The following is a 22,310-nucleotide window of genomic DNA, read 5'->3' on the forward strand; positions in this document are numbered from 1 at the left end:
ATGACTTCCGCTTCCGCCCCCTCCCCGACCATCGAGTGTCGGTCCTCCCGCGGCGCAGAGCGGCTTCCGGCGGTGCCTGTGCGTGGCCGCGGCGGAGGAAGCGGAAGGGCTGGGAAGATGGCGGCGGCGGTGGTGGGGAGAGCCTGGGGCAGCCGGGGGATGGCGGCTGCCGTGGGGAGCTGCCGGGCCCCGCTCCCGGCCTGGTGGGGGCTGCTCCGGGGGCTGCTTCTCGCCGTGCTGGCAGCGGGTGAGGCTGGTGGGGAGAGGGGCGGGGCAGGCCCGGCCTCCCCCGCTTTGGGGCTGCTCCGCGGCTTGAGGCGTAGGGAGGGAGGGTCTGGCCTCGGGTCCCCTTTGAGATGGCGGCGCTGGGAGCCTTCGCCTGTCCCACTCTCAGTTGAGGAGGGGCTCATCTCTCCTCCCCACTCCCGAGTTGGGGAGAGCGTTTTGAGATGCGGGCAGCCCCTGGTTTGTCCCCCTCTGAGGTGGGGCTGTGTCTTTCCCCCAGGCTCCTGTCAGGGGAACTCTGTGGAGAGGAAGATCTACATCCCCCTGAACAAAACGGCGCCGTGCGTTCGCCTCCTGAATGCCACCCACCAGATCGGCTGCCAGTGTGAGTACAGCTGTGGGGCCCCAGAGCTGCTCCGTGGGAGGGCTGTGCCGTGGGCGATGAGGGGTGATGCAGCTCTCCTCTTGGGCTTGCCTAGATCGGTATTGCCCTTGTTCTCAGCCCTCTTTTCCAATAACGCTGAATATGCTGACCTGTTTCTGTTAAATTGAGGGGTGGAGACCTTAGAGAGACCTTGTGCCTACAGACCTTGAAAATCCCTGCTAAGGTAGAGAGCAGCATTTTGAGCTTGTGCAGTCAGTGCACACACAGGGCAAAACCACACCACGGCTTTCAGGGGTACGAGGCAAAGCTGTGAGTGCTGCCGGATGCATTAGGGGTTAACAAGGGAAGAGAGAAAGGGAGGAGAGAGTGAAGAAGTGAGAAGGTGATGTCTGAAGGGAGTAGAGGGTTTGGCTGAGCTGTTCGTGCAGTGCTCATTAACATTGTAAGATATTTTTTTTGTCGTATTGAAATGGGGAAGGCAGGACAGCGTGACTGTGAAAAGATAGACAAGGAAATCCTATTCAAGCAGCCTTCCTGGTTGAAGTGAGTGCGAGTCAGTGTTTTGCTCATTTCCAGTTCAGTTTTGCTTCCACATGGAGCCACTCCCTGCAGCAGAGGTGGTCAGCTGCCACTACAGGGCAGCACAGCTGCACTCGGTCTGTCAGATAACCGAGGGTACAAGGTTCTCTGACTCCTCTTCCACCCTCTGTGTGAGCCTAGTGTTTGGGCAGACAGCCCTACGCTGTCCTGCCTTCCCGGTCACAGGCAGTTTCTGACAATAACAGCAGCTACTAACTGGGTGTTGACAAAAGTGCTTGTTCTTATCAGTAGCTTCTTCTGAAAGTGCTTTGTCCATCATCCGTTTTCTTTGGGACGGGGCGTGATGGCAAGCAGCAGACCTGCTTTGTTGCTAGTCCCCTTTGCTGTCACAGCCCCCTGTGCTCCTCCGGGCCTCATGCTGAGCTGTCTCTGAGCTCTCAACTTCTGAATTTGCCCTCTTTTCACTTTGCTGAGGGGCAGCACTAAACTGCTTCTGTCACTGTGGTCCTTGAGGCAGGTCCTGTCTCCTCTGAGTACCTTTCTGTCTCAGGGCCTCAATTTCCTCCTATTCCCTTCAGTTGCAGGAGACTCTTAGTGCTTAGTTAGCTGAAGATCCTTAAGTGCTTTGATGTGCTTAAACAAAAGATGCTTTCAAATCATGAGCGCTTAGTTCCTAATCTGGGCTGTTCAGCTTTTTTTTCCCCCCGCCCTAACTAAAAGCCACTGTTTCTTTTTCTGCTTTGCTATAGCTAAATGATGCCATTTCCCTAAATTGCTTCTTCCAGCCCTCTAATCCCATGACTTGTTCTTCCCTGAAGCCCTCACTGACATACTGCCCTGCTATCCCGGGATGGTTTGGGGGTGTGAACAAAGTAGATCGCTGTGAAACACGAAGGGCACATTCTTTCCACAGCCTCCATCAGCGGAGACACGGGGGTGATCCATGTGGTTGAGAAGGAGGAGGACCTGAACTGGGTGCTTGCTGATGGCCCACACCCACCCTACATGATACTGCTGGATGGGAACCTCTTCAACAGGTCAGTCAGCAGCAGTTTTTGTCTTCCCAGGGTGACTGGAGCCCAGAAGACCAATATAGGTCCCTAATCTGGTGATGAAAATGTCATTTTTCAAGTGACAGATGGCAGAATCAGCCCTGACTGCACTGAAGTATAGCGAGGTTGAGCCATCTGTGGGTTTACTGTGTTTTAGTGCCTGAGTTTATTTCTTAAATGAGCTGCTTTGCTGCTCTGCTCAGTGTAAATTCTCATGCCATCGCTGTAGCAGTTACTAAAGTTCATAAAACAATGTTATGAAGGTTGGTCACGTCTCTTCCTGGGCAGAGCAGGAAAGAAGTGACTGAAGTTTTCTGCTTGTTGCTGCGTGCATAATCCTATACAGTTCTGAAAAGATAAAGAAAAAGGGACGTGTTGGTTATTTTGACCAAAAGCATCATCACATGCTTGACTGTAGTACATCAGCATTAGCATGTCTCGAATTGTAACTCTTCATTAACGAATTCATCATTTCGGTCGTATTTTCTCTCTTCCAGGAGGGTAATGCTGCAGCTGAAGGGGACCTCACGAGTGTCAGGCCTTGCTGTGGCCATTGCCAAGCCCAGCCCTCCCCAGGGATTCTCTCCTGGTTTGAAGTGCCCCAATGATGGGTTTGGTAAGGAAATGTTAAGTCTTTATCTTTGTTGAGAGGAAGAGAAATGGTGCCTTTACGTTGTATGGTCAAAGAGGGAAGTGCAAAGGATGGCTGAAATCACAGCTACGCTTTAATATCAAAATGGTGTTTAACAGGCTCAACATGTTCTTTCAAAGTGGTTGGTCTGAGCTGGCATCTCATCACCCCTCAACAAGGGCTGGGACAGGGGTTTAGGGGAAGGCTGTTAGATAAGCTGGCTAAAACAGCGTTAAACTGCTAAAGAGCTAAACCTGACCAAGGGTTGTTGTAAGTTTTCTTTCTTTAACATGTGAAACTTGCATTTTGTCCACACGTGATCACGAAAGCGCCTTGTGTTTGCATGGATTGAGCGGCGTGTGTGTGTTAACCTCTGTCTGGGCCAGGCACTACTCTTTAAAACGACATTCTGCCTCCCAGATTTCCCCCTGTGGTTTCAGTCAGGTTTTCATTTCCCTGCTTTTTCATGCGGCAAATTTACTGTATCGCGCTTTGAGGGGAGAAATTGCTACACCTTGTGTAGTTTGCACAAAGCTTGCTGCTGTGAAGGATGCCGTGTACGCTCTGGAGATGAGTTTGTTGTGCTGGCATTTGTCATGTCTCTGCCTTCCTGCTGTTTGCACAGTATCGAGGTGTTAAAATGATTGGCACGTTATGGATGCCTTAGGGGTACTTCCAGCACAGGATGAGCTCAGAAAACGTGGGTTGGTGTGTTCCTCCTTTTGAGGGATGATGTTTCTCTGTGTGCCTCCTCCGCTCGCTCAGCGTGTGATAAATGCTCGCGGCGTGCTCGCGCCAGCCTCCTGGCACGCGGTGCCTTTGAGTCTGCTTGTTCCTCATTCTCTCTGCGTGGCACAGCGCTCTGTCTCCGCCACTCTGCCGCATGCAGTCACCAACTCCATCTCTCCAAGCTTTTGTCAGCTGGTTCCTCAGCCCATAATGGTGCTCATTCTGGATTTGCTGCTATTTTCTCAGCAGGCCCTACCTCTCCTGCAGTCTGTTATTCTCTTGCAGGCTCAGATTTGCCCGTTTCTTTCTCTTTCCAGGTGTCTATTCCAAAGATTACGGCCCTCAGTTTGCACACTGCAATAAGACTGTGTGGAATCCTGTGGGGAGTGGGCTTTCGTATGAGGATTTTGACTTCCCTATTTTTCTCCTCGAAGATGCCAACGAGACGCAAGTTATTAAGCAGGTACTACACTTCCTCAACGAGTAGGAGAGGGGAGCGGCTGCACGGTTCAGGCAAGGAGGCAGAAGTTTTGTTTTCTCTCAGCTTAGATGCTGAAATCTACAGTAAAAATGTACGGTCTGACTTTATATGCAGTACACAACGCTGTTACAGAAAGGCTAAGTTTTGTAATGATTTTTATTTCCATCCAGTGTTATCAAGACCATAACGTCCCTCGTGATGGATCTGGCCCCGAGTACCCTCTCTGTGCCATGCAGCTTTTTTCCCACATGCATGCTGTCACCAGCACTGTGACCTGCATGAGACGCAGCTCCCTCCAAAGCACCTTCAGCATTAATCCAGGTGAGCAGATTCCTCTTTCCTTGTTATGATTTGGGATAAGGCTGGTGGTAAAAACCCAGGTGGAATACAGTTGTGCAAAAGAAACGATATTTTAGAGTTTTCCTGTAGGCTTGCTTGCCAGATGAGCCTTTTCAAAATAACCTATTGAAGTGGTAAGGAGTTTTGGGCTATGTTTATCATCAGGTTAGAAAATAATATGTAGGATTGATGCTGAAAAACACCTAATAACTGTTACGTAGATCAGCAAGAACTGCTCCGTTAGACTGTGTGTACGTGGATTGGGATCCTGGTCCCGGTGAATGTTTTGCCAGTGACTGTCCTGGGGCCAGGACTTCACCCCTGCTGAGCAAAGTTTGCTGCTCTGATAGAACCCCCGATGAGCTACAGCTGACCAGAAAGCTCATTTCTCTCTTGTCACTTCTGTAGTCTCAACTCGAGCAATGTTGTTTCTGCTTCCTAGAGGTTGTATGTGATCCTCTTCTTGATTACAACGTGTGGAGCACCTTGCAACCTATCAATTCCTCTGGAAAAGTTGATGCCGAGAAGGAAGTTATTATTGTCGCTACACGAGTAGGTACCTCTTAATCCTGCTTTGTAGAGAGTGGACTGGAAGGGTTCTGGGAAAATGTGGGCTTCGAGCCTCATGGGAATATACTTCTCATATCTTTTCATTTCTTCCCATGTTCCAAACCTTTTACATCTGACTGGCTATTGTATTTCTGCAAGTACGAGCCTTGCAGTTGGTGGGTTTACCTGTTGTTTCAATAGAAGGACACCTGCATTTTGTTTCTTTCTCTCTTATGTGAGACTTTTTTCAGCATTTTCTTCGCTGATGGAACCACACAAGTAGAAATAGTCTGTTATGCTTTCTTAATATATTTCACTCTCTGCAGTGTTGCAGAGAGGGAGGCAGCGTGGTTGGCTCATCTGTATTTTGGGGGGGGGGGGGATGGGCTGAATCACATGGAGATTTTGTTGCATGTCGAGCAGCTCAGTGTCAGAGCTGAGAAAGAGGTTTACTTCCCTGTCTAGCAGTCTGGTTTACAGTCACTTTACACCCTCCAGAGATGCAAAACTCCATTTTGTCAGAGCCTGGTGCTGAACAGGGATGATAGCATTAAAATTCTGGCCCAGTTGATAATGTCAGTTTTCAGGGCAGGGTGGCGGCAGGGCTCTGAGGCTTCACGACTGCCACCGCAGCACAACTGGTATTTTAAGCTTCATGAGGCGGGGTGCTGTGGCTCTTCCCTTATCAGCAGGATGAGTGGATAAGAGAGAGGTGATAGATTTGCTTTCCCAATACAGTATTCCTCTGTCTGCGTGTGCTTTTCTTACCTCTCCTGTTCATGCTTGCAGATTGACAGCCATTCCTTCTTCTGGAACATTGCACCCGGGGCAGAGAGCGCTGTCTCTTCTTTTGTGACCCACTTGGCTGCCGCTGAAGCCCTTCATAAAGCATCAGATGTTCATTTGCTGCAAAGGAATATAATGTTCACCTTCTTCCAAGGGGTAAGAGCCGTGGCATCGCTCCACCATTTGGCTTGTTCTAAGATAGCAAACCAGCCTTTGGCTCCCCGCAAATGAACTTTTTCCCTACTCTTTGTGCAGAGTCATTTGTCTGCATCCCCACACCGTGGTTCTCTCCGCTCCCCCAGTGAGAACAGGAGCTTAATTGCACTGGGATAACAGCAGCAGATGGAGCATCCACTGGGGCAACCCATATTCTGCCCCACAGTTCATTCTGGATGAATGACTCAAACTTTGCTTTCCCTCCTGTCTCCTCCCAGCGTGCCTGTCTGTATGTCTGTTCTCTGCCTCACCCCCCCTTCAGGATGGACTGCAATGGCCAGGCTTTAAATTCTGAAATAAAGCCCAGAAAAGGCTAGATTAAAAATATATGTGTTGACAACAGCGAAATGGAGCTCATTTCTGAGAGCCCAGCGCTGGAGTTGGCAGCTGTGGAAAGGCAGAACAAGCGTGTGGAGGAGGGACTGATGGCCAACAGCTGATGTTCCCCTCAAGGCATCTACATTGATGGCTTCTTTTGTGCAGCTTTGTGAAACTGGCTCCCACAGCCCCATGCTGTGGCCATGTGATTCCCTTCATTCACCCTCCTCAGCACATACATCCTGAGTCAGAATTTTCCTGGGGGAGGCGGGCGGGCGGCGCTCTGGAGCGGACACTCTCTGTCCTGCTCCCAGGATATAAGAGGAATGATAAGATTTGGCTGTAAATTGGTCAAAGGGGAGATCTGGTGCCTGGCCAACTTTGGTGCCCGTCTCTGTCCTGGGGATTCTCTTCCTGGGGACACCTGTTCTTCCCCAGGCAGCGCTTGGCTTCTCGCAGCTCCCTTGACAAACTCATTTCTGTCATCTAGCCTTCCCTCCCTTTTCCTCAGGGAAACGGCCACCCCTCCTTTCAGGAAAACTTCATATGTTTTAATTCCTGGAATGGAAAATTGCCCTTTTTCCCACTTGCTGTCCTCCTTGCCAAAAAACAAAGAGGATGACACGCCAGAGTAAAGGCTGCCACAGTAACGCCTCTCTGGTGTTGCAGTAACAGTATCTTGCTAGATATCGATGCTCACTTAAGTCTGACTTTGCCTCTGTGCCTTTCTTGCTTGTGGAATTCAATAGCTGTCCCCTGTTTTTTTGCTCTTTACCTTCCTTTTTGTCCTTTGCTCCATCCCTTCCTACAATACCTTTGTCTTTGGAGCTAGGCACAGTGTAATCTTTACTTTGGTCGTTTGGTGTGTGCCAGGCTATGTGAACCTTCAGAAATACCTGGTGCAGCCCTTGATCTCTTGGTTTTGGTCCACCTCAGCCTCTCCGGTACTGCTGCCTGTGTGCCAGGCAGCTATTCCTATGTGATTCATGTGTGAGTTTTTTCTCTGTTGCAGGAGACCTTTGATTACATTGGCAGCTCACGCATGGTGTATGATATGGAAAAAGACAAGTTTCCTCTCCGCTTGGACAACATTCATTCATTTGTGGAGTTGAATCAGGTGTGGGATAAGTTAGGGGACCTTTTTATTCCCTTTTCTCGGTGATAATTTAGCTGTGATTCTCCCAGCCAGCCTTTCACTGTGTTTGATTTTTTTTTCCCTGGACTGGATTTCCCTGCTCTGCAAGACTCAGCGATTTCCAATCACGTACTTACGGTGGTTTGGTTTTTTTTTCTTGAAGGTGGCTCTAAGGAATGACTCGATTCTGTGGATGCACACAGACCCCGTCTCTCGGATGAATGAATCTGTTGAAGTGCAGGTAATAGAAAGCAATCTGTAGTCGTTCATCTCACCGAAATGCTGTGGGATCTTTAGCCCGCTGCAGATGATCAGTGTGCGTATTTCGCTTCCTAGAGAAATTACACCCCAAAAGAACAGCGGAACAGTGCCGTTTGCTCTTCTTTCAGGTTAGAAAATTGCTAGATATTCTGAGTAATAGCAGCGTGGGAGCGAACGTGACTTTGCAGGAGGCTGGATATTCGCAGCCTCTTCCCCCATCGTCCTTCCAGCGCTTCCTTCGGGCCCGGCACATCCCCGGAGTGGTCCTGACCGACCACAGGACTGCCTTCCAGAACAGGTACCGCTGCGGGGGGCACGGGCCCGGGCTGGCCCACGGGCACAGGCCAGCCCATGGCCAGAGGCAGCGGAGCCGGCAGAGGGCATCTGAGCTCCTGCAAGGCCTCTGCCAGGGCTGCGCTGCCCAACATACATGTAGAGCCGCAGTCTGGGGGGAGCGGAGGAGCAAACATGTGCCATGTAATTGAACAAGCGCAACATAATTATTCTGACAACCGAAAGAAATCCAGTTTTGTACAGAAAATGTTCCCCACAGCTGGCTGGAAGCCAGAGGTGAGCAAATGGCAACTGAGCGTGCCTAAGCCTCATCTGTTCTTCCAGAAGCTAGCTGCTTTTTTTTGGTTGTGGTTTTTTTTTTTTTTTTTAATATAGCTTTCTATTTGTGATGGCAGAAAGCCCTGGGCATTGGAAAGGGCACTTTCATTCACCCCACATGACCCTACTACAGCGTGTCCCTGGGGATCCCCTGCTCCTCTTCAACTTTGGAAGTGGAAATGTGGGGCAGAGGACAGACAGATGCCTCTCCCCTTTTTCCTGAACTCTTCAGATGGTCTCTTTCCCTTCATCTTCTATCCTTCTCTGCTCTTTCTGAGAATCGAATCCGAGAATCCTTCTCTGCTGTTTCTGGAGCAATCGAGGGGAAGCAGCGTCCCTTTCACCTCTAAATCTGCCCTGCTCTAAAGGGGTAGGAAGAGCTGGGGTGGGGGAAAGCACAACTCAGTGCTGTGTGACCCATCTTTAGACGGAGGGATCGGTCCCAGCTTGGCTGGGGATGTCAGGTGCACAGACCATGCAGTGGGCTCTCAGCCCAGTCCCCAGTTCAGCTGCGTGTGCTGCAGATGCTTTGGTGTAAATCTCTCCTAGAGTTCACTTGGAATTCCTCGCCGCCTACAAGATAAGACATTAATAAAATCCACTGGCACGACTTGCATCAAAGCCCTCTTCCCAGGAGACCTTCTGCACGGGTTGTCCTTGCCTCAGTTTCTCTACCCATTTAATAGATTGGGCTGTCGCCCACCTGAAAGCTAATCACAGCTTGTAAATTGCTTGGAGATCCTCAGATGGGAGAAGCTGTGGAAGGGCCAAGTTAATTATAAAGCCTCATTAAATGGTTTAAGGAGCGTGTGGCAGGGCAGTGCTTTGGCAGGGCTGTATCTCTGCTCCCAGGAGACTGCTCCCACTGTTTGCTTTAGGCACACTCTGAATTGAATTCCATGCCCTGTGGTTTCTTTCTGCCCCTCCCCAACCTCTGTTTGCCTCCTTCTTTTCAGATACTACCAGAGCATGTACGACACTCCCGAGAACATCCGGATGCAGTACCCCGAGGGGCTCAGCCCTGAGGAGACCTTGGAGTATGTCACAGACACAGCCAAGGTTCCTACTTGACATTTTGTTTAGCTGCTGTATCTGGGGTGGATGGGGCAGACAGAAGCGGGGTCATGGGGAGAAGGGGAAAGCTGTTTCCTGAAAGGGCAGAAGGAAGGTGGGAGTGCTTTGTACAGCGACGGAGGCCATAGGCACTCCACGATGTAAGCGTTTTGATGGATGTGTAGGTTCTGGCTTGCTCTCCTTGCTTGTTTTGCTGGATCTGCCTATCTTGATTAACACAGAGCACTCTTCCTTTGCAGTCCCTGGCAGAAGTTGCCACAGTGGTCGCCCGTGCTCTCTACCGGCTTGCAGGGGGAGCCAACAACACCTCTGCTATTCAGGCAGATCCAAAAACGGTACGAGCAGATGGAATTGAGTCCCTGGCATCTCTGATGAGCCCTCACGTACTTCCCTTCTGTCTCTGTTTATATGTGTTTACACAGCATGCTGTCCTGTCTGTCTCCGTGAGGGCTTTGCCTCCCCCCTTCTCTCTTTCCCCACTACAGCTGAATGAAAAACCTTTCACCCTTCTCTAGTTCCTCGCCTCTCGATCTCAGGGCAGACATTAAGCTTCACAAAACTGAGCTCCTTTACCCTCGTTCCACAAAGCAGGAGAGGAAGCTGAGGTGAAATGGCAATGTGTGCCACAGGGATCAGCTAAGGAGTCAGTGGAGCTGGAATCAAACCCAATTTTCTCAGCTCGGTCCTGAATTACATACAGTTGTGACATATAGTCTCTCCTTTGCTGTGCTCTTGGCCCCTGTAGAGGGAAACATCTATCAGCCAAATAGTCTCGAGAGGTCTAGCTGTTCTCTCCTCTTCGTATAAACCAATTTCCATCTCTTTCCAGGTCTCTCGAATGCTGTATGGGTTTCTGATTAAAATGAACAATTCCTGGTTTCAGTCCATCATTAAACCAGACATAAAAGGAATTCTGGGTAAGAGCAACACAGGGAGGAAGAACACAGGGATGGGTTTGACCCCATATGTTACCTGGCAGCTTTCTGACACGCCATACTAACGCTGCTTCTGGCCATCTCCCTGCCAATCCCCTTTCTCTGACTGTTCCAGGTGATGTTCCCCAACATTACGTCGCCGTTTCCAGCCCTGTGAACACGACCTACCTTGTACAGTATGTCCTGGCCAACCTCACGGGCACGGTTGTGAACCTCACCAAGGAAGAGTGCCTGAACCCTGAAAAAACACCCAGCAGTGAGAAAGAAGTAAGTATCCGTTCGAGTGGGATGATAGGTAAGAATAGGTCTGCTGTCCAGTTCGCTGGTTTTCTGCTTTTGAGGAAAGCTGCTTAGGAATTGCTCGTAATAACACGTGGGAGAACTGGGAAACTCCTCCAACAAGGAGATGTCTTAGTGCCCGAGGGGAGGAGTGGGCAAAAAGATCCCCTGAGAGTGAGAACGGCCAGTAGAGCCCCTCTCTCTCTCCCCAGAGACACGGGTGAGGTTCCAGAGCGAGGAGATAATTTGGTTATGACTGTTTGCTGTTCTCTGCAGCTGTATGAATACGCCTGGGTGCAGGGTTCCCTGGAGCCAAACTCAACGGCGCGAGTCCCCTACTGTGTCCGGTCAACTGTCCGCCTGAGCAAAGCGCTCTCTCCTGCCTTCGAGCTGCGGCAGTGGGGGTCTACAGAGTATTCCACGTGGACAGAGAGTCGGTGGAAAGAGATCCGTGCCCGAATATTTCTGGTAGCCAGCAAGGAGCTAGAGGTGAGTTTGTACATGTCTGAAAAAGAAGGTAGTGAAAAAAATACGACTAGCTTTGAATAACGTCTCCTGACAGCTGGAGAAACAGTTCAGTTTGTTAAAGGATCTTGTGCCATCATCCTGGGTGAGCTGCCCAGTCTGGCCTTAACGTCTGGCCTTAACAGGCTTTGATCCTTGAAAGGGGTAACCAAGAATGCAGCACTGGGGATACCCCTGCCACCTCCAGCCATTTGGGGGTTAACACCGTGTCGCTGAGGCTGAGACTGCAGAATAATCAAGAGTCCCATGAGCAGGCTGAGCTCTGTGAATAAAAGATAGAAGTGACAGGAGTCTTAACCCCTTCCCCAAGCACGGCGAGCCGAGCCAGTGAGTCTGGCTTAAGGTGTTTTGCAACGATGTGCAGCCCAGATCTTCCTTCCTGCAGCTGGAACCCCCTCTCAACAGCACAGAAATAACTTTTGCACGAACAAAAGCTGCTGTTGGCTCAGTGTCTCGGATTCGAAGCAGCCCTTAGCTGGGTGTGATGTGGCTTAAGTGCCAGCAGAATAAGGGTTAAGCGTGGAGTCACTTTGGGACTCTGTGCCTGTCTTGATGCCCTCTGGTTGGCTGTTCATGATGTCATGCCCTGTCAGGAGCACTCAGCACTGTCATCATCATGTGCTAGCCAAGCCACCCAAAGGCCATGCAAGCCCAGGCAATTGTTGCATCTCTCGGATGGTTATTTGAAATCTGAGCAATTTATTTGTGTGGCACTGGGCCTTTTTAACACTCTCGGGCAAACACAATGCCCTGACTGTGTCCCTCGGCCCGTTACAGCCCAGTAGATACTGGTGCCCTGGAGATGCACAGTTTGAGCCCAGCCATCCCTGAAGTGTTGGCCTGATAGAAAATGCACTGAGAGAGTTGTAGCGGCGTTGTTTGGCCGCTGCGTGGGGACTGTCCTGAGATACCCAGGAGAGAGGCAACGGCAGTTCCGCCGTGCAAGGGGAAGGGGTGACGGGAAGGAATCCAGCGAGGCCTTGGGCTGGGCTGGCGTTTAGGCTTCAGGAAAGGTGCTGAGCAGGAGGTAATCTCAGCTATGCAGAGGTTGTTGTCAGATGTTGATTCTGCTGTCAACTGTGCTTGTTGAAGGCATTTACAGTTCCTTGCCGGAGGAGATGACAGTTCATGCTTGCCAAAAATCTGTGCGAACTGCGTTGGCCACTCAGAAACACGACAGGTTCTTTATCCGTGATACAACTTCCTTCCCTTTCTTCTTAAACATTGGTTTGTGTGCGCCGCTGATAACTACGGCGAAAGCTGACCCGAGCCTGTCTGGCAGTCGCTTTTGTCTGAGGCTTTAAGGTCCTCAGAACTTCTTTTAATTTCAAAGTACATCGTGCCTCAGCGGGGGACTGGCCTCTGTAGCTTTCTGACAGAGACCCCCCCATTCGATGCAAATTCTGTGAGGTGCTGCCGGTCTGTGTTTGTAACGACGATGCTAAGTGTTTCTCATCCCTTCCTAGATAATCACTTTGGTTGTGGGCATTGCCATTCTGATCTTCTCTCTCCTCACCACGTATTTTATCAACGCCAAAGCGGATGTACTTTTTAGCATCCCACGGGACCCTGGGGCTGTGGCTTACTGAAGATGCTCTCGGGGCTTGAGGAGTCTTAGCCCTTGGATTGCAGTTGTCAAAGATAAAACTACACTGGAATTGCCCCTCTCTCTGGATAGGGACGCGGATGGTTCTCTCCAGAGCTTCCATGCTGGGTTCTGGGAACTGAACCCTAAAACGTGAGAGACTTTCGCAGAAAACCGTGCCGACCAAGCCCTGAGGAAACTGTGACAGAGAAGTTCCCAAAGCCTTTCTTTTTAATTTGTCCTTCCTTCTGAGCGAGTTGAGAGGATTGGTCCTGAGACGACATGATGGATGTGTTCCCTAAATGAAGGCCAGGGTGGAAGGGGTAAAGGTATTTTCTCTGGGATGTACGTGGACCAGCAGATTTCCGTGGTGTCCGACAGCACAGGCTGCCTGTTAATGTCCGACAGTCGCTGTGAATCTGTGTATACTACAATGCAGGGAGGGCAAGGTGTGTTTAACAGATGATTAGGTGTAAAATGTCCTTTTTTTAATGGTGCAATATCTTCTGGGTTTTGTATATATATAAATAGTTCTGTTTAATTAAAAAAATCTCCACTTACAGATTAACCCATTGCCTGTTTTGTCTTAGTTGCTGCCAAAAGGACCAAAACCACTGGGTGTTGCAATATGTTTTGGTCTCGGGAGAAACAGAGTTGGTCTGATCTGTTTTTTGACTCGCGTTGAAACTTTGAATTCTTTTTACAGCTGGACAAAAGAAAGACGTTGTGCCCTCAGACGGGACAGGGAGATAACTCCCTTGGTTAGACTGTAAGCTCTCCAAGGCAGGGGTGGCTGATCGCTCCAAGTGCTGCTTTGGACGGTGGCACCTTGACCCCGGTCGATCCCCGGGCGCTGGTATAATAAACGTGGTTACATCTTTGTTTCCTTCGATGCTATTGCTTAGTGCCCAGCCAGGCTGGGCTCTCAGGGCCAGTGGTTGTGACCCACCAGGCACTTGGATATTCCTGGTTTCTTTTGTATGAAAATTCACTTGTTCTTCAGCAGTTGTGATTTGAAGGTGTGGTAGTGCTGTCGTCCAAAGCGACGAGCTCAAAAATAGGTAGAGGATTGATTCCAGAAATCAGAGTTGACTAGCACTAAAGCAGACGTTGCTTTCCCTTCCTTCGACGACAGCGATTGTGTTTAAGTCTTTTTCTCAACTGGGCATACACTCAGGAGTTTTAAAGTAATTCAGACCTTGTACTTCCAGTGCTACCCCGAGGGACACTTTTTCCACTTGCTAATGCATCCTGCTATCAGGAAACTGCTCCTGATACTTGATGGAATGTTTCTGTGCCTGATTTATTTTCATTTCTCTTAGCAATGCTGAAGAAACTCGTATCTCAATTTACATGGAGATATCTTGTCTTTACAATAAGGATTTTCATAGCCTCTAACTCCTAATCTTTGGACTCCTTCCAACTTTGTCAGAACAAAATCAGTTCCCCAGAATTACTCAAGTAGACTGTTTCTGTGCACGAAGGTATTTTGGGTGAGACGCAGGACCTCGAGATAGCACGTGGTCTGGCAGAGAATTGTGTAGAATATGTTTTTCCTTCCCTAAGGTAAGTTTATTATTTATATTTTTTTACGTATCAAAATGCAAATGCTTAATCCGTGGTGGAGCAGTGCTGATGGAGAGATGTTGGGATCGCTGATGGCTAATCAGCAAATTGGGTCAACATACACAGGATTCTTGATAATTTTCAAATTAAAAATGTGTCCTTCCCATACTGCTGTCTCTCCCATCTTTCAAATCTAGATTCTGTGCTTGGGTTTGGGCTTTTTTTTTTTTGTTCCCTCCCCACGAAGGCTTCTGGATGGAATTTTTTTTTTTTTTTTTCCTCCTCGTTTCCCCCATACAAACAGAAATAAACCCTTTTACCACTCCCAGCCCCATTTTCCACTCCCAGCTTTTTGTTCGGAGCCGCTCTCTGGCGAGGCGAACAAACAGCTGCCTCCGTTGCCTGTGCCTACGCCGCTCCTCGGATGGCCAACAGGTCTCCCCTGTGGACAGCGCGCTGCGCAGCCCTCCTATCAGTGCCTGACAAAAGGAGGGGAGAAGCAAGGGGCTAGGCTGGCAGGCGCTGCCGCAGAGACACATTTTCCCTCCTGCTGCCAACGCTGGAGAACACCGCGAGTCTTCGCTTGACTGTCAGCCCAAAATTTACCCTGAGCTGAGGCTTTGCATGTCCCTCAAACTCTCTTGGTGCCAGCACCGTCGCTGCACGGAGGGGTAAGAGGAAAGGCAGTAGCTGTCGGGTGTTTCCAGCCCTCCTTGGTGTGTTTTGCCATGGTCAGTAAATTCGTTTTGCTCAGCTGGCTTTTGATGATGAGGCTTGTGCCGTGCAGATCTGAGCTTTCCCTCCTCTGGGGAATTGGGCCTGAGTGTTGGATGGAAGGGGGTGGGGAAGAAATAGGTTGGCAGGATTCGTCTGGGAAGTAAATGAGCTATGAGAGTGAGTCCTCGTCCCTCGGTTTCTCTTCCCCAGACTGGCTGCGGCCGCTTCCCTTCCCCTTGCAGAGAGGGAGTTTCACCAGTGACACAGACCCTGCTGCTGCCCTGTTTCACGGGGTGAGGGGATGCTCTTGAGACCTTCAGGTGAACAGTACTTGAAGGACAAAGGTGTTTTGTTAAAGTAAAGCTAATGTTGGTGAAAGGAGCTGCTTTTTGTGTCGTGGAGAACAAAATCCCATTTTACACGGAAACAAGACCATGCAAAAAGGTCTTGGCTTCACCTGCATCCCTCTCCAGATCATAAATGGGGCAAAGCTGAGAGGAATTGGGATCTCTGTGACCTATTCAGTTGTTTAGTCTCACTCCCAATCTTCAAACAAAGAGCTGACAGTGGATTTGGGAGTGCTCATTCCCCTCCGCTGGGACCAGGAAAGCCTTTGCTGCTTTTGTGTACGACGACTAAATCGCTGCCCCTTAGGGAGCTGCTGTCTGCTGCTTCGAGCCCAGGGTTAGTGTTTTAGCCCTGCAAAGGCTCCCTCTTAAGCCGTCCCTTCCATGCCTTCAGTCTGAGTGCAGTTATCTGCAGTAGGTCCAGGTCCCTAGTTTAAAAATGAAACAGGCTTGACCCCTCGTGTATCCTCCTTTGTAATGTACCGGAGCTGCCTTTGGTTTGGGGCGAGCTGTGTCTCTAGTTCCTCCTCCTCGTCCTGGTATAACAGCAGCTGTCCTCAGCTGCGCAAACCTTAAAGTTGATAACTCCCCTGATACACTTTTCTCCATCACTCCTGAGATTATGTGCATTAATTAGAGCATCCCTAATGCTAATAAGCAATGGGGAATAAGTGCCTTCTCAGTACATTAATGTGGAAAGTAGTTGGAGTCTTGGCATACACGTAGGCTTATTTTTATCTTTGTGACGGAAACAAAACGGCTGAGTTCTGAGGGGCGGCTGCGTGTATTTCGATGCGCGCTAAATAAATAAGCTCGAGCCTAAGTTGTGCTGGGTGACAGCGCAAAGCCGGTGGTGCGGCCTTCTTTGAGGTAGGCCGGCGTGAACGAGAGATAATTCCCCCAATTTGCTTTGATAATGAGAAAAGTTTGCATGGGAAATTATGCAAAACATATGGAAAGCAAACAACTTTCCTGCTCCGTGTCTGGTTGTCTTTGAAGTGGCGGCTCACAGCAGAGTACCCCTGGCTGCCTCCTGGTCGAGGGAAGGGATGCGGCAAGCGCCGCTCGCATCTGTCATCGCTGCTCCAGGAGGACATAGTCCAGCTGGGAAACGGTTCACAGGAACGCTCTAGAGATACCTGGCTGTTTTCTGGCTTCGACAGATTTCTCCTGGCAAACCTTGCTGCAGTGATTTAAAATCCTCTCCGGGCTGACAAAGGTTGCCATCTCTCTAGCGCAGTCAGCGGAGGAGACAAAAGCTCACTCCGTTTCAGTTCGGCATCTCAGTCGAGTTCAGGTGCTGGGAAAACGCTCTCTTCTGACTCCTAGACTTTGGCTTGTTGCTCCAAAGCATGAGCACTTGAATTTCTTCCAGAACTACTACATTTTGAGATGGTTTTACATCATTCCTGGTCTAACCAGTTCTTCCTGATGCTTATAGATGCTGGACGGCTTTGAGTTCTGTCCAAGCACTTGGCATCTTTTAGGCACTGAGTTCAGCAGGTCAGTTATTCTGCTGGTTTAGTGGGACGGGGGTTCTGCAAACTCGCTCCCCTGCTCAGGGCTTGACCAAAGAAACAGGGAGGAATGGAGAAAGTGGCTGAGCAGCCAAGGGCCAAGTCACCCTCAAGAGATGGAGCCTGGAGGAGGCAAGTTCTGCAGCCCTCTGCCAGGGGAAAAGAAGTGATGCAACTTCTAGCAAGTCTTGCTGAACTGCTCCTCAAAATAAACAGGGTGTTGACGCCAGCAAAGGCTGGGGCCGCTGCTCCCAGGGGCAGTTGCCGGGCTGCACCTTGCGCTCTTGAAGGTAAAGGCAGCAGCTCTGTGCCTGTTCCCATCTCCCCGCACCCGGCTGCAGTGGGTCTGGTGCTGACAGTTCAGCCCTGGAGAAGATCGACCGGACACTGGAACCACCTTTCCTGTTGTGCTCAGAGAGGTGTAATCCACTACCTGCTGCCAGCTCGTTTGGCTACAGGGTGCCAAGCCAGGAGTAAAACCTCGGGCTCTCGGCCTCGCTTTTCTCCTGACTGCCATGACTGGCCTCCCAAATCGGGTTCATCCCCGTACCTTGCCTTGCACGCATCCCTGAGAAGTCCTGTCCTTACTGATAACCCCACAGACTCTATGGAACTCCCACCCATGCCTCTGCTACTGAGAGAGTGCTTGGCTTACCCCAAACCCAGCTACATCAAAGCCCAGACTAGGATTTTGGGCAGCCCCTGACTCCTCTTGCTGAGGAGGGCAGCTGGCACATGCTGTCTCTGCCGTAGAGCCCCCAGGCATCTTGCTGAGACACACGCTCCCCCCTTCATGCACACACATAATTTGCAAGCATCAATTTCCTCTCCTCTCTCCCCACGCAACTCTACCAGGGATTTCTGCACAAAAAGAAGATGCCACTGACTCTCTTGACCTCTGAACTCAGCTGCCTCCCGGGAGGCAGAGGGCTGGGGCTGAGCCCAGAGAGGAGGGTTTGCAGCTGCCCTTGTGCCCTGAGGGGGGAGACATATGGGGGTGACAGTCAATGAGACAAGGAGAAAGGAGAGGAAATGTGTGTTTTCTTAGCGCCCGGCCTCCCAGCTCCTGGGAACTTTATGGCTCTGGAATATTAAGAGGCAGGAAAGTTAATTAATACCCAGAACAAAGCCAGGGCTGTTTGGCTGCTGGGAGAAGGAAGCAGTGGAGACAGGAAGAAAGAATTGGTGTCGTCTTAAATAATTTGTTTTCTACATTTTATCAGCCGCGAAGATAGAGATGAAGGCCACTGCAGGGGTGAAGGGATTGACTTTTGGAGACCAGAGAAGGAGACTTTCTGACAAAGGGCAGGAGAGTTTGTTGGGGGAGCTGTAGGAGCAGCTACCTCTGCATTATTCAAGGTGGGGACTGCGCTTGGGGCATTGCAGAGCAGTGTTGGTAGTACCGTGCTGTCTGTCACTTCTCGAAGAAGTCGCTATTTCTCTTACTTGAGATGACCCTTCTGCTCCCCACGTAGCATCCTTCCTCTCCAGTCTGCCCAGCTTCTGCTGCCTCTCCCATTCCCAGCATGGCGCAGTGGCTGCAGCTGGCCGGAGTCGAGCTGTCCCAGGGATGGCCATGCCAGGACTGTCCTTCACCCCCTTCCCTTCCCAGCAGGCTGGGATCTAGCTCAGGATTTAGAGAGACAGAGGTGTTGCTCACACACCACTTTAAGGCATATAGAGACATCCAGACCCTGTTTTCACAAGTGACAAGTGCTTAGGCATGGATTCTTCAAGGGAGAGCATTTAGCTTTATCTCCCAAATAAATACCTGGAAAAAACCTGCTACCTGCCACAAGAGCTGCTCCTCTGTGTGGCTTTGAAACTGCTCTAGATCTGTCTGTGCTGAATACTTTAAAGACTTCTGAGCCCTTTGTGCCCTGTGCCTCGAGTCTCTGAGGCGGGCCTGAGCCCATCCTTTGCCGACATAGACTGGCAGGTCTTTGGTCTGTGGACCAGTGAAGTGGATACGGATGTGTCGGAGCCTCTGTGTGATGCTGCTGTCTACAGGATACATCGAGTCCTGTGTCCCGGCCCAGTGCTCTGTCCTGTAGCCTTTGGTCACTCTGCAGTAGCCCTGCTGCCATGATTGTTGGCAACTGCTTTCCGTGTCCTACCCATGAGCAGCAGCGAGGTCCAGCTGAAGGAATGGAGGCAGCTTAGCCCAGGATAACTATCGCAGCAAACAAGGGCCATTGGCTGACGCCCAGCAGGCATCTGAGTCCAACATGTGTTTAAAATCAGGGTCTGACTACTACAAATAGGAGTGTAGGAATTGCCAGACTGGATCATGCTCAGGGTCCATCGCTGCCCCTGTCTCTGACAGAAACCAGCACCCGCTGCTGCTGGGAAAGGCACAGAAGGCTCTGGGGTGACCCCACACCCCAAACCCACAACACCCGGGTACCCAGGCACCCCGTTCCCGCACTGGGTACCACTGCAGCCGTCTGCCCTGGCTCTGCTCGACTTGTCCTCTCTCTGTGTGCAGCGAGAACATCCAGTCAGATCTCAGCACCACCATGCTGCACCTCTGTCCATCCGTCTGTCCATCTTCCAGCCCGTTGCATGCATTCCTGGAGAAAAATACCAGGGCTGGAGAAAAAGGAAGGTAGTTTAGGGTGATACTGATTCCAGCGTGCGCTTCCTCAGCCTGCCTTGTGCAGCCCGGCACTACTGGGCCTTTTCTCTCCAGCCTCTTTCACCTCCGTGTCCAGCCCGAGCGCTGGCGCGTGGTGCAACGGCTCGGAGGAGGTAGAGGATGAGGCAGGGATGGAGGATGCTGCTTAGGACCTACAGCACTCTGCTACCCAGGTGATCTTTCCCCAGTGCCAGCACAGCTTTAACAGTGAGGTTTCTGGGGCTAATCAAGATCGACATACAAACAAAACAGCATCTCTGCATCTCGCAGCCAGCAGAAAGGGAGAAGCAGATGGGCTAGAGGAGGCAGGGAGCTGCTGCTAAATGGATTGATGGAGAGGCCTTTAAGAGAGATGGATTGGAGAGGGAGCCGCTGGAGGAAAGGGCCGGGGCGGCCACGCTGTGAATGGGGCAGGGGCCCAGGGAGATGATGGGAAGGGAGAAAGGCCTGCAGATAACAGATGGATGGACACAAAGACTGGAAGGGAAGAGAGGGACAGATGGACAGGCAATAGAGAGAGTCAGGAGAAGAGAGGGATCTGGACATAATTAGATTGGATCCGATTATGACAGACTCGATTAGAGCAATATTATGATCAGGAGCTTCTGTCGCTATTTGGCTTTTAGGGGGGAACAAAGCCAGAGAGCACGTGTGGAAGGGGGACAAGCAGAGGCGAAGGGAACCGGGAAGGATGAAAGGAAAGGGGCTCCTTGTGAAAGCTGTCAGTGGTGGTGGTGACAGATTGTCTAGTTATCGAGCACCGGGGCCGTCTGTCACCGACCGCTCACAAAACCTGCACTCAATAAAAGCCAGGGAGACAAAGGCGAGGAGAGGAGAGGGGCTACCGGAGCCGAGAGCTTCTGTCACTAGCCAGGCAAGCGTGCCCAGGGCGTGGGGAGAGCTGTGCAGATCGGGGGCCTTCTGTTATTAGTTAGGCACATGCACAAGTAAACACGGGTGTGCCTGTGAGCACACGTGGGGCTGAGGGGTCTGGACCTTGCTCAGCCACCTTACCCCCACGCATGTGTACCCCACGGCCCGCCTTTGCGCGTGCACGTGCGCTCCTGCACACGCAGCTCGCCCAGCCCACCTGCGTTTGTGTGCTCTGACAGAATCCCAGATTCATCTCGGTTGGAAAAAGACCTCGGAGATCCTCCAGTCTAACCATTAACCTCACATTGACCGTTCTCAACTCCACCAGATCCCTCAGCGCTAAGCACGTGCCCCAAAAAGCCCTCGAGCCCTGGCTCTGCAGGACGTCACCACCCCGAGTGAAGAGGAAGGGGCTGCCCAGGTGCTTCTCCAGCGTCGATCCAAATCGCTCTGCTTCCTTCTCAGTGTCTGCGAAGAGCCCGGGAGCGTCGGCCAGCTGAGCGTCGTGGTGCGGTCGGCGAGGCCTTGCACCATCTGGGCAGTGTCTGACCCTTCACGGCCAGCCCGGGCTGCAGCCGTTGGTTGCAAGAGCGCGCTGCAAACCAGACGTGATGGAGCTGGCAGCTGCCCTCTCCACAAACTGCACTTGGGCATGTCTGGATAAAGTATAATGGCACCAAAAGTGACGCTGTGGATGCTGCAGGATCTCTGATGGCTTGGCTGCAGGGAACAGTCCAGAAAGGCAGATCAGCCAGAGAGGACTTTGCCATGAACGAGCAGCTGGGTGGTCACAGGAACATGGGGGAGCCCAGCGCCTTTTGTTCTGCAGAGGGTCCTTGCTGGGAGACGGGGCACAGTCCCACCATGTGCATGAAGGTACCGGTTGATGGGCAGGAGCAGTAATTCCCCCCAGGGACTCTCTTTCCAGCGTCTGTGAGTTGTGGCAGGGATCTCCTTCCAGATCTCCCACCGCTAGTTTGGACACGCAGCCCCTCGCTGTATAAAAGTTGCTCCAGCTGGGGCTGCTCCAGCAGCACAAGGGTTAAAGCTGCCTGTTTTCCCTGACAAGCCCAGGCCAGCGTGGTCCCCAGTGGCTTTGCACAATATGTCGCCTCATCTCCTGCCAAACGCTGCCTCTCCTGGTCTCTTTTCATACCTCGCTGTGCCCTCGCTGCGCGCACGCGGGAGGCCTGGAGCGGCCAGTCCACCCCGGGTCCCCCCAACCCCCTTCGGCGGCTCCTCTCTCTGCCACTGATCCCTCACCCCCCTGGGTCGAGGTGGGTGAGTCCTGGGGGGCTTCATCCCCTCGGGTGGAACCACCACAACGGACCCACCTGGGTCCATCAACCTCCCAGGTCAAGCCAAAGGTATCAAGAGATTTTTGAAGGGTTGGCCAGGCTCCCACTGGCGTTTACCAACCTCATTCTTCTCGAACACTGCGTTGAAAGGGAGGCCCAGGAATTCAGAGGAAATGAGGGTTTTCTGCAGGCTCTGGCTTGTGGGCTCCTGAGATTAAGAAACCTGGTTGGTTTTGACAAGGAATACCAGCTTCTGCCAGCCAGGATGTTGGGAAACTTGGAGGTGAAGAACAAAGCCAGAGGGTCTCTTGTTCTCCCTCCCTCAAATCTCATCAGGTTTTTGTCAGCTTGAGGATAGTTGAAGCTCAGAAGTTCTTGCTGAGAAGGTAGAGACCGAGGCAGCAGCCAGAATCCCAGGGACCACAGCAGCTCCCGTGGGCTGCAGGCTCTGAGCGGGGACCGGGGGAGGGTTGCAGCCACGGGGGGAGTATTGGCTTGGGTTGCAGGAGAAAGGTCTGGGGTTTCTTGCTCTGCCGTCACCCTCCCACGAGACCTGTGGCTGTGGCTTCACCTTCCCCTGCTGCCCGGCACAGTCCTGCCCATGCTTCTCTCACCCTCCACGAGCCAGTCAGCCCTGCGAGGCTTTGTGGGCTGCGTGGGCACCCCACAGCGCTCGGCATCGGGGCTGCGTCCTGCC

The 22,310-nt window shown here is 51.5% G+C and overlaps 1 protein-coding gene across 1 annotated transcript; it reads left to right on the forward strand.

Moving 5' to 3' along the window:
- Positions 1-90: 90 nt before the first annotated feature.
- NCSTN (nicastrin) lies at positions 91-13,225 on the forward strand. The gene is made up of 17 exons (XM_074809577.1): positions 91-247; positions 506-610; positions 2,064-2,187; positions 2,700-2,818; positions 3,880-4,025; positions 4,214-4,364; positions 4,825-4,934; positions 5,721-5,873; positions 7,264-7,368; positions 7,550-7,627; positions 7,776-7,945; positions 9,216-9,318; positions 9,573-9,668; positions 10,163-10,250; positions 10,384-10,535; positions 10,824-11,036; positions 12,539-13,225. Exons 1-17 carry the CDS (start codon positions 118-120, stop codon positions 12,659-12,661), a joined length of 2,166 nt encoding a protein of 721 aa, XP_074665678.1. The 5' UTR covers positions 91-117; the 3' UTR covers positions 12,662-13,225.
- Positions 13,226-22,310: the final 9,085 nt, after the last annotated feature.

This window comes from Strix aluco, chromosome 30 (assembly GCF_031877795.1).
Source record: "Strix aluco isolate bStrAlu1 chromosome 30, bStrAlu1.hap1, whole genome shotgun sequence".
Taxonomy (NCBI): Eukaryota; Metazoa; Chordata; class Aves; order Strigiformes; family Strigidae; genus Strix; species Strix aluco.

Coding starts and splice junctions, on each gene's coding strand:
- NCSTN (XM_074809577.1), top strand. CDS start 118: ATGGCGGCGGCGGTGGTGGGGAGAGCCTGGGGCAGCCGGGGGATGGCG. Junction 2,819..3,879: donor GTGCCCCAATGATGGGTTTG/GTAAGGAAATGT, acceptor TTCTCTTTCCAG/GTGTCTATTCCAAAGATTAC. Junction 4,365..4,824: donor CACCTTCAGCATTAATCCAG/GTGAGCAGATTC, acceptor TCTGCTTCCTAG/AGGTTGTATGTGATCCTCTT.